We start from the raw sequence: 11,649 nt of genomic DNA on the forward strand, positions 1-11,649 counted from the left end.
GCTTTTGTCCAAGGACGATTTTTATGGAGCAAAGGAAACGTACCTTAAAAAGGAGGCGAGTTAGCGGTGGATGTTTTGTTTGGGTTTTGTTTATTTTAAATCAAAATTAATGAAGAAGAAGTAGCCAATTCTTGTAATTCATTTATAATAAGAGTAAGAAAATAAACAACCAAAATGCCAAGTGAAATGATAACGTTACAGCTCGGCCAATGCGGCAATCAAAGTAAGTGTGGAGCTCAAATGGAATTCGGTTATTTTCAAAGTTTTCGGTCCATATTCATGGTTTGTTATTTATTTTCTAGTTGGTTTCGAGTTCTGGAAGCAGCTATGTATAGAACACGGTATATCACCAGAAGGAATCTTGGAAGAATTCGCATCGGCAGGGTCGGACAGAAAAGATGTCTTCTTCTATCAGGCAGATGATGATCACTACATACCTAGGGCTGTGTTGTTGGATTTGGAGCCCCGTGTTATCCACACTATTATGAATTCTCCATATGCAAAGGTAAGAGCTGATATGCTACATCTGTATTGTTCAATAAATCAAAGATCTTGTTGATTAAGTGATGTGTGGTGTGATAAAAAGAAACCTTAGTATTTCCACTTTATTTCTCCAGCTATACAATCCAGAAAATGTATACTTATCCAAGCATGGCGGTGGCGCCGGCAACAACTGGGCATCAGGGTATGCTCAGGGAGAGAAACTGAATGAGGAGGTGTTTGATATCATCAACAGGGAGGCTGACGGAAGTGATAACTTGGAGGTAATTCCAATGATTGTGATTACATTACCTGTAGGCCATATTAGTGCAATGTTACATTAGCACTTTTTCAATAGTTATGTAAGTACTAAAGAAATGGTAAACTTAAAGAGCCTGTAAATGTTCCACTTTGGGCACATTCAAAGCGTCTCTTCTACCAGCACTCAGGAAATGGTATGTATATTCTACAGAAAGTAGAACACACTACTCTGCACACACACTCAACACACTACACTACTACTACACACACTCACCTACACACAATACACTACTCACACCCACACACTACACACACTACATACTCACTACACTACACACACACACTACACTACACACACACACACACTACTACACTACTGTATACTCTTCATCTCAAGTCCAAACTAAGAGTTTCATACTCCATAACTCTTATATGGGGAAATGTTTTTTGGATTTGCACTTATTCTTTGATGAAGACATCTTCCCTGTTCTTCCAGTTCCATTAACATACATACACACATAAATAGCTATACATATACATCCCATTACAGTGCACATCCTCAACTCAATCAACCGGAGGAGTACAGAGTATACTCTACCATGCTGCTTCAGTGGAGCCAACTTTTATATTATTGACATATTTCTTTATAGGGCTTTGTGCTGTGTCACTCGATAGCCGGCGGCACAGGGTCAGGCATGGGCTCCTATATCCTAGAGCACCTCTCTGACAGGTTCCCCAAGAAGTTGGTGCAGACCTACAGTGTGTTTCCCAACTTGGACGAGATAAGGTGAGTTATTCTATTCAAGTAGTTTATTCAATACTAGCTTTTCACCCGTGACTTTCGCAAGGACTGGTCATCAGTAGAATTCAGCAATAATGTTGCTTTTTATAAGTGAAAGCATTTAAAAAATCGGTTCAGTAGTTCCAAGAGTTTTTTTTTCTACAAACATACTTGCACCTACATTTCACCTCTTTACTATAATTATCCTCCTTAAGACCAATAGTATAAGATTAGGTACACTAAGATTTTAATCTTTTGAAAGATTTTGAATATATGAATATATTACTTATTGTTATTTTACTAATATAGTTTGTAAGCAGGTGTTTTCTTACTAATAAGAAAGAAAAAAAATAGAACAGTGGGTGGTGGGTGGGTGTGTGGGTGGTAGTAAGATCTGAAATAAATGAAGAAAAAAAAATTTTCAAAGAATCTGTTTAGCTATTATCATCCCAGACATATTGTCAGTAGTCATCTTCTAGGGGTATAAAGGCCACATTGAAGCAATTAATGTATAAAGCAATATTGCAATTTCACATTTGCACATGTTGAAGTAAGTGTACAGTAGACAATTAACAATGTGGCCTTTTTAACCCTCTGACAGATTATGAGCTGTATCTATTTAATTATTTAGAAAAAGCAGTTTTACTACTGCACTAACGGAAACATCCAATGCATACAGTAAACTTAAACTAACAAATCAGAAACGTGGATAACTATTGTTATAAATAATACAAAAGGATAAAATTTATAAATATTTATGTCCTCCAGCATAATATATATTTTACTTTTTTATGTATTTTTTTAATTATCTGTTTTTTAAATTTTATTATTTAGTTATCTACTAAACGATTATGTTGTCCTAATTTGCTAATGTTGTGTGCACCTATAATTGGCTTATGTAACAGTCTAATTCCTGATGTAACTTTTATTTTATTTAATGTTTTATTGTATAAGCTGTTGGTGTACCTTTTTTATAAATAAATAAATAAATACAATCTTACGTTGAGATTAAATAACAAATGGAATATTGCATAAACAACTTTAATGAAGTCAATATCTGGATGTTGAGCAATCATGGCATTGAGCAATCTCTCTCTCAATCAATCTATATTATGTCCATATATGTTAACTAAATGGTTCCCAGTGATGTGGTAGTACAACCGTACAACTCGCTGCTCACCCTGAAGCGGCTCACGGAGAGCGCGGACTGCGTCATGGTCCTGGACAACACAGCGCTCAACCGCATTGCCAGCGACCGCCTGCACATACAGAACCCTTCCTTCGCGCAGATCAACACGCTCGTGTCCACTATCATGAGCGCCAGCACCGCCACCCTAAGGTAACGTCCCCAATTCCTGTAGACACATCCTAATTTTACTATAAGTTATATTATTCCCGTTATTTTCTTATTCGCCGAAAAGGAAAGGGACGGATAATTGACAACTTAATTTTAGAACTAAAGAATAACCGGGCGAATAAAATAGGCACCTCGCTTATATGCAATCCGTTTCACGTATGCTGGCAACCTAATTCTGTCGGGTTATTGGCCGATATACAATTTAGAAATGTTTTTTAAAGTAAAATGAGACTTGCTTGTAATGAAAGCTTATGCTTTCCCTATGTTTCTGACAAAATTCTATCAGATGCTGTCCCGGGGTTCTTTTTCTACGGCACGATCGCAAGTTGCTCGAAATTCGAAAACGAAAAGATGACTTAGTTTAATATGTAAAGCCAAAACACAGTCTGTTCTCTTGCACCTTAACTTGCAACAAGTGTGTACATTGTAAACTATTTTCAAAAGGTTGATATGTGATTAAATGGTAATTTATTGATTAATGGGGTTCTTTTGTAAATTGATGATTTGATCATCATTAAACGCTCTAAACTATGAGGCTGGCGTAACCACCAAGAGTGACTCAATCATCGAAAAAAATTAAAGTGAATCTTTTAAAGTTAATAAGTGTGTAATGCAAATGCATTGCCAACAGGTACCCGTCATACATGAACAACGACCTCATCAGCCTGGTGGCGCCGCTGATCCCGACGCCCCGGCTGCACTTCCTCATGACGGGATACACTCCGCTCACCGCTGACCACGAGCTTAACACTGTAAGTACCATAATATGGAATGATATTATGTGTTCTTCTATTGGGTGGAGACTTGTAATTAGCTTGAAGTCGGACTCTCACCCACTAAAACCTCCTCTGAGATAATAGTGTTATTGTTCGCTGAGTAGGACTAGCTCATTAACGTCCCCACTGCTGGGGCACGGGCCTTCCCTAACGATGGATAGGGAGAACGGGCCTTAAACCATCACGCGGGCCCAGTGCGGATTGATGGTTATTAACGACTACTGCAGCCGGGACCAACGGCGTAACGTCCCTTCCGAAGCACGGAGGAGCTCGAGATGATTTTTTTTTGTGGTCACCCATCCTGACCGGCCCTTGCGAAAGTTGCTTAACTTCAACAATCGCAGACCGAGCGCGTGAACCGCTGCGCCACCGAGCTCCTCATAAATAAAAGGAGTAAAACTCAGGAATAAAACTAACGGCAACTCTCCGCTCCCCACCAGCAGCGGCTGAGATAGGTTTGCTCAGCCACACAAACAGATACTTATCACACATATAATTTTCAGGCACCAAAGATTCGTAAAACGACCGTGCTGGATGTGATGCAACGGTTGCTGCAACCAAAGAACATGATGGTGTCGCTCAGCCCCGACCGGACCAACCAGCACTGCTACATATCCATATTGAATATTATTCAGGTATATAACATACTTTATACATGGTGTTAATGACATCGTAGGAAGTAATATACGATCCCGACGACCCGATTACACTAGCCATAGAGGGAGCCAATCAGCTCGCGGCATCAAACACTTCAGGACCCCGATACCGACTCCGCCGGCGTGGTCGACGACTTTCCTCAATCAGCGCTTATCGCTATTGATTATGTTCTCAGACGACGCCCTGAGCCGAGGTTCGCGCCCAACTGGGCACCCTCAGGCCTGTTGTCTTAAACGTTGTACTGGGTGAGAGCCTTCAGCGCTGCCCATTTATCCGGCCAAGTAGTTAATACCATCAGTTAATGTAAATATATAATAAGTCGCGTCAAAAAAAAAAAGTGATATCGTAATGAATAATGATGATTCTGAGTAGATAGCAAGTAGAATTTTCCGTCGCAAAATTCATGTATTTTTTAAAATTATTTTCATAGATTTCTTTTTTAAATTATTTTTAAACTTTTGCGACGGAAAATTCAACTTGATATTACTACGTATATATTAACTCAGAATAATGAGCTGAATCATCCCTCTCAGTATTCGTTATGATGTCACTTAAACCCCGTACAAGTACGTACAGGTACTGAAGGGGATGATTCTGAGTTGATATCAAGTGGATTTTCCTGTCAAGAAAATTTATGGAAATTTTTGTTTTTTTTTTAATTTTCCGTACCATACTTTTACGACGGAAAATTCCACTTGATATCAACTCAGAATCATGGCCTGAATCACCCCTCAAAGTTTTCCTTAGGATGTCAGTGACACCCTGAATGTTATAGTATAGAAAACTAGCGACCCGCCCCGGCTTCGCTCGGGAGCAATGCTGAGGAAAAAATGAAATTATTTACGACATCACATTAAAAACCTCAAAAATAACAGTATTTCTCCACTAATAGATGTTATTATACATATAAACCTTCCTCATGAATCACTCTATCTATTAAAAAAATCGCATCAAAATCCGTTGAGTAGTTTTAAAGATTTAAGCGTACATAGGGATATAGGGATAGAAAAAGCGACTTTGTTTTATACTATGTAGTGATGTATATCTCCAACAGGGCGAAGTAGACCCGTCGCAAGTGCACAAGTCCCTCCAGCGCATCCGCGAGCGCAAGCTGGCGTCGTTCATCCCGTGGGGCCCGGCCTCCATCCAGGTGGCGCTGTCTCGCCGCTCGCCGTACGTGCACGCCTCGCACAAGGTCTCCGGGCTACTGCTTGCCAACCACACTAACATCTCCTCGGTAAATGTTTTTTTTTTACTTCTTCTATCGTGTGGGTTGTGAGGTGGATTACCAACCTCATCAACCCTGGTGTCAGGGTTACTATTGAGCCGCCAAAGGCCCCTGACATGACTCATGTAACGACTACGCAATTATATCAGTAAGTAGTAACCGGGACCAGCGGATTAACGTGCCTTCCGAAGCACGGATCGTCTTACTTTCGGGCAATCAAGTGATTAAATTACGTCAAAATAAAATTTTTACCATAATAATAATGAACTAGTTATATTATATTAGTAACGTGTAAGTTTGTCCGCCAGCTATTCGACCGATGTCTGCAGCAGTTCGACAAGCTGCGCAAGCGCGAGGCGTTCCTCGAAGTGTTCCGCAAGGAGCCGATGTTCAAGGACTCGCTGGAGGAGTTTGACGAGTCGCGCGGCGTCGTGGACGACCTCGTGCAGGAGTACCAGGCCGCCGCCACGCCCGACTACGTGCACTGGAACCCGGGTCAGGCACCAATACAATTTTATGTTATCCCAATTTCACAGGGTCCGTTTAGGCACATCCCGGACACTTCATACGAAACACCTCTTTTTTACAGTCACTACGCATTGACGTTATCGTACACGCGCATGTGTGTATGACGCCCATACGTTTGAAGATTAAAGTAACACCCAGAGGGGGTGATGTAAACCTAGCTCAGCCGCTGGTGGGGAGTGGAGTTGCCGTTCTATACGTAGTGTAACTCCCTAAACACATTCCTGAAGAAAAGTCTCACGCACTCTACACCCCCTTTTGAGGCATTTGTTGACCGAACATATTACCTGACCTGAAGATTCGACAGATCCGATTTTTTACAGAAGTGACTGCTTGTCTGACTTTCCAACTCGCGAAGTGAAAACCAGCTCAATACAGGTTAGGTCACATACCTCAGAAACGCATTTCTTGGGAATGTGGATTTCCTGACGATGTTTTCCTTCACTACTGATATCCAAACATGAATTCGAAAATCGATTCGATTGGCCGAATACTGTATTTTCATTACCATATTTTAATTTTATTCTTGTTTGTTACAGAAAGTAGTCAAATATGATTGATCTTTCAAAGTATGGAACAACATAACGTGACCAGATTGGCGCAAACGACGTAGCGTAAAGGATTCCAAAGGAGACGTCAGAAGACAGAGGATGTTATGTTACTCAATTGTTATTAAGTTTTTGTTTAACCATGTGCCATTGTATAATAATTCGTAATCTCATTTGTTAACCTTACTCGAATAAGGCACATCTTGCCTGCACTGCTCTCTAAGAGTAAATAAAACCATTCTGCTATATTACCAAGTATTTATTTCGTTTTATAATCGCTAACTGTCAACAGTCCCTTACGCTATCTAACTCCAGTGCGGAACAACATAAGTGGTTTGTACGTCCCATACAGCCCCCGTACGCATATCGCGCGCGTATCGTGATAAATGAACCAACACTGGCTAGGCGACAAAATAAAGCAATTCTATTGGTTCAAAATGTAAATATCGCGTCACACGCGGTATAGGGTTGCCACATTACTTGCTGTGCTTATAAGACGCTAAATATGGGGTTTACACAAACAAATTGCAGCGTAGAGAAGCGAAGGGGTTTGGATCACAGATGCAGCTTTTGCTAATCATACTTGTTACATATTTTACGAATGTTCTGGCTAAGCTTTTTATAGTTAATCTCATAAAAAATGAGTATAGCAAAGCTGAATCTTCTCCCATCTTCGTTGTGACGCACTAGACAGCCTTACAAATCCATTGCTTTATATATAAGATCACGTTTTTAACCAACTCTAATTATGGCAATATGTACAGGGATCCATCAATCCAGACTCCATTGTAAATTGAACAAACTTGTGTGAACATACAATATTACTGAATTCGTACAATCCAAAGGCAACTCTAACATTTACGATAGTTCCACGATTGATTTATTGTTTCTATATTATTAGGTGGCATGATTATGGTTCTAAGTTATAGCCAATTGCGACAATTATGACATGATAAATTGGGCTATGTACAGTTATAGGTATATAAGAGTAGATAAGACTATTGAACTCTGCTATTAAAAATACTTGAATTAGAAAATATATATTTTACAGGTTAAATAACTGTCGTATTCCCGAACATTAGAACAGCATGCAATATGGTAAGAAAATCTAACTACTCCCATACAATGACCTAGATCTGCCGAGACACTGAATGACATGGAACAAACAACTGCAACATTCTCGGAACAATGTAACCACACATACAATCCCCAACACGCACTACGGTCACGAGCATTAATATGTATACACTTTGGTACCATGTCACATTAACTTTTTTGACAAATTGAGCTGTAAGTCTCACTAAATGTCAAATATGTTAGTGCGACAGAGTCCTAAAGTGGGTACATCATATTGCTCATGACTGTACACCTAATTTTAATATTATACATAAATAACAGTTGTTCTTATAAAAGTTATTTTTTAATTTCAACACAACACTAGATATGAATGACAATCAAATTTACACCGAGTGCTATGAAGGAAACATGAAATGTGATGAGAAACTAAACTAACACAATTAATACACTAAATGGTGCGAATTTTTAAAAATATAAGCGATGCAGTATGGTGCGCACAGCAAAATTAAAATATGGAATTAGTTCATTGGATCTAACACTAAAGGTGACCTCACAACTGCATTTAGGCTCCATCATAGTGATCCCAAATATAATCAACACGGGGCTCAGATAACTTTTAAATTAAGAGTATCACTCAATCACAGATGATTACCCAGACTTACATAAGACTAATCTAAAATTAATGGCTTCCTTAATAAGTACAGCATAAAAATACATATGAATTTTATAAATTCTGCCTTTTCATTTAATCCAGAACTTGTGAAAAAATTATGTTATTTTATAAACCTAAGTGTCGAGCAGAGATCACCGTTAGTGTCTAATCCCTAGCGCGCCGGCCGGAGGGCCAGAGAGGGCACGCGAGGCTAGGAGGTCTGCGTCGAGGGCTGCGTGGGTGTCGGCGTGAACTTGGGCTGGATGATGGACGTCTTGCGAACGGGCACGGTCTCGGGCGTGGGGATCGCATCTCCCGTCGGCAGCTTGGACGCGACTGCGGGCGTCTTGAACGGCGCGGCCAAGTTACCCGGCCTCTGCTTCGCCATGTTATAGTCGCCGGAATCAAAGAATTTTTGCTGGAAATCCATTTATAATCAAATATTAGACAATGATTTTTATTTTGTATGACACAAATAAATTTTGTATATGAGATATACCTTAGGACAAGGTCAGAGTGAGTAAAGTAAGTAAGTAAAATGTTTATTTTTCATGAGAAATACAGAAAATATGGGTACAATAAAAACCCCACAAAACCAATTCCTCGGTTTGTCTGTGGGAGTGGAGTTCGCTTAATGTTATTATGTTTAAGATAAAGATTGCATTTATGAATTCGGGGGACTGTAAGAGATGTTAAAAAGAGCCCTGTGTCCAGCATTGGGATCTAATAGATATCAGTAAATAAGAAGTTATTCAAGTCACTTATCTATCACACATGTTTTCTCACAGTAAAATCATTCATGACCATCATAAAAAGCATCAGTGGCCTAGAAACTTCCGCCCGCGCGACGCAATGCAACCGTTACAACTAAGCAATGATTAACACTGTGTCAACCTACACAGAATTGATTGAAAGCAAACTGGTTATTACTGGTTGACCCGAATTATGCTTAATAAATAAACAAGCATCTTCAATAGATGGAAATTCTTATTATTGTTTCTTGGTTTAAACTACAATCAGTCCTCTAGACTATAAGCAGTTTCGTTGAGTGGATAGATGATGAGATTCTTATTTATTAATCATAACAACTCAGAATATACTGATATAATAAAGTAAATAGATGAGATAGCTTGACCTTCTCTGCATGTGGGTGAGAAATGAGGGCATTGAATAAGAGGCCTCTAATCTACACATCAAATGAATGGGATGTGTTATAATAATACTAAACTATAGCCTCAATTACTGTTTTTTTTTAGTCCAGATCAGTTTCTATGAATAAAATATTTATTGCATTCCTGATGTTATTACAGAGGTCTATAAAGTAAAGGATAGTATAAACTGAAGCCCTGTAAGGACAACATAAGGCTTCCTTCAACCTTCTTCGCTCTTTTCTATTTTAAGCCCGATGATGCCGTGTTGGTAACCAGTAATTATAGAAATATTGTCCCATCTCCTCTACAGTCTATCCCTTTTCTGTCTCTTGAATACCGTTTCATCACACATAATGATCATTAACACTATCACATGTTTTTTTTAAAATAACACTGCATATAAGTTGCCTTCACTACTTTCCATTGCTATAGAGGGCAAATTGGAAAGGGAAACCAAACAAACAACAAAAGTTGTAAGTACATAGTACAAAACCAGAACAAGACCTTTTACTTATAATTTACAGTTCCAATGCGGGTTGGTGGAGGTGTTTTTTTACGGCTAATAGCCGGGACCAACGGCTTAACGTGCCCTCCGAAGCACGGAATCATCTTACTTTTTCGGACAATCAGGTGATTCAAGCCTGAAAAGTCCTTACCAAACAAAGGACAGTCTCACAAAGTGATTTCGACAATGTCCCCATCGCAGCGTGGTGGAGTATGCTCCATACCCCCTCCGGTTGATTGAGGGGAGGCCTGTGCCCAGCAGTGGGACATATATAGGCAGTTTATGTTATGTATGTTTACAGTTACATTCTTAATCCCTATCAGGGTGGGGCTAACTCACTGGAAGACTACTTGCACAAACATTGGTATTGGCTTTTAATAATGTTAATTCCTACAATATTTATTGGAAAAACAAATCTTTATATTGAATATATTTCATTGTATTGTTATGAAGGTCTATTCTATTGTATGAGTTTTAAGTGAATTTATGTTTTCAGTATGTATAATATAATAACTTTTCTGAATGATAGTTACAATATATTTTTTAAAGCGGGTAGAAAATAAATAAAATATACTTACGCCCTTAGCTAGCCTCTTCTGCAGGAAGGCTGAATGACCTGAGGGCCCTCTGCCGAGCATCGCATTTGGAAACTTTGCTTTAAGTTTCGCTTCTTCTAGTTTCTCCAACTCCTTCGGCTATAAATGACAAATATAGGTTTTAATTTCTCACCCCATTGGAGTTACAGGCGTGAGTTTATGTACTTATGTGAGTAAATAGTAGCAACAGCTAATTGTTTTGAAAAACTTGATGTTGAAAAAGTTTCAAGGAACATTTGAGCCTGGAAGGTTATAAAATATTGATTAACTAATAAAGATATACATTTAGATACTTACATCCTTCGGTGGTTCGTTTTGATCCACTGAGTCGCTCATTCTGATAGTCTAGAACAAAAAGTGTTATATTTATAACCCAAAAGTGCATTGTTTACCCTCAGATATTTTATTAATATTCAAGGTAATATAGTTCATTGTAGCTACACTTACAAATACATAATACGACAAAGGCACAATTTTGGATTAAAGTACAAACTAAACACGTTTTTCTAAAACCAAATGGAATAACAAAGGTACGTAATTCAATAACGTTTTGATCATTGGATTTGTTGTTTACCTTGAGATCAGGTTTCCTGATTAATCTTTTTCCACTAAACTGTGATCGAACCTATAAATTATAGGAGATAACAACGAAAAGTAAGGATAAATCACAGAATTAAATTAAAATTCGTCAAAAACCGACTAACTTCGTATATTTTTCCGTGGAAGCAAAAAATGGCGTTTAAATAATGTTGCAAACATTTATTTATAATTACCCTGAAATATTGAAAAAATATTACAAAATACTGAAGACTAGTTGCCGTTTGACCTATACCTTTAAGCTCTAGCATTCAAAACGTTGATTTTGAAATGAAGTATGTTTAAATATCCAAAATTCTCCAACAAAGTTGCAGAATATTCTAATGTGGTAATACTTAATATTGGGTGCATTCGGATACACGTCCCATAACTATGCTTTTTTTATTTAACTTTTTTGATCACAGTTGATGATGTAGAACGAGATGGCAAATCGTATTCACTCCAATATTCACGAATAC

At 38.5% G+C, this 11,649-nt stretch overlaps 2 protein-coding genes across 2 annotated transcripts; one reads left to right on the forward strand and one right to left on the reverse strand.

Moving 5' to 3' along the window:
* Window positions 1-35: 35 nt before the first annotated feature.
* On the forward strand, window positions 36-6,861 carry LOC126372198 (tubulin gamma-2 chain-like). Its single transcript, XM_050017868.1, has 10 exons — window positions 36-223; window positions 303-505; window positions 618-764; window positions 1,392-1,528; window positions 2,667-2,861; window positions 3,511-3,631; window positions 4,159-4,290; window positions 5,367-5,549; window positions 5,849-6,035; window positions 6,605-6,861. Exons 1-10 carry the CDS (start codon window positions 175-177, stop codon window positions 6,619-6,621), a joined length of 1,371 nt encoding a protein of 456 aa, XP_049873825.1. The 5' UTR covers window positions 36-174; the 3' UTR covers window positions 6,622-6,861.
* On the reverse strand, window positions 6,858-11,333 carry LOC126372663 (cAMP-regulated phosphoprotein 19). The gene is made up of 4 exons (XM_050018515.1): window positions 11,169-11,333; window positions 10,892-10,939; window positions 10,577-10,693; window positions 6,858-8,760 (listed from the first exon to the last, which is right to left on the reverse strand). Exons 2-4 carry the CDS (start codon window positions 10,928-10,930, stop codon window positions 8,554-8,556), a joined length of 363 nt encoding a protein of 120 aa, XP_049874472.1. The 5' UTR covers window positions 10,931-10,939; window positions 11,169-11,333; the 3' UTR covers window positions 6,858-8,553.
* Window positions 11,334-11,649: the final 316 nt, after the last annotated feature.

Source organism: Pectinophora gossypiella, chromosome 2 (assembly GCF_024362695.1).
Source record: "Pectinophora gossypiella chromosome 2, ilPecGoss1.1, whole genome shotgun sequence".
NCBI lineage: Eukaryota > Metazoa > Arthropoda > Insecta > Lepidoptera > Gelechiidae > Pectinophora > Pectinophora gossypiella.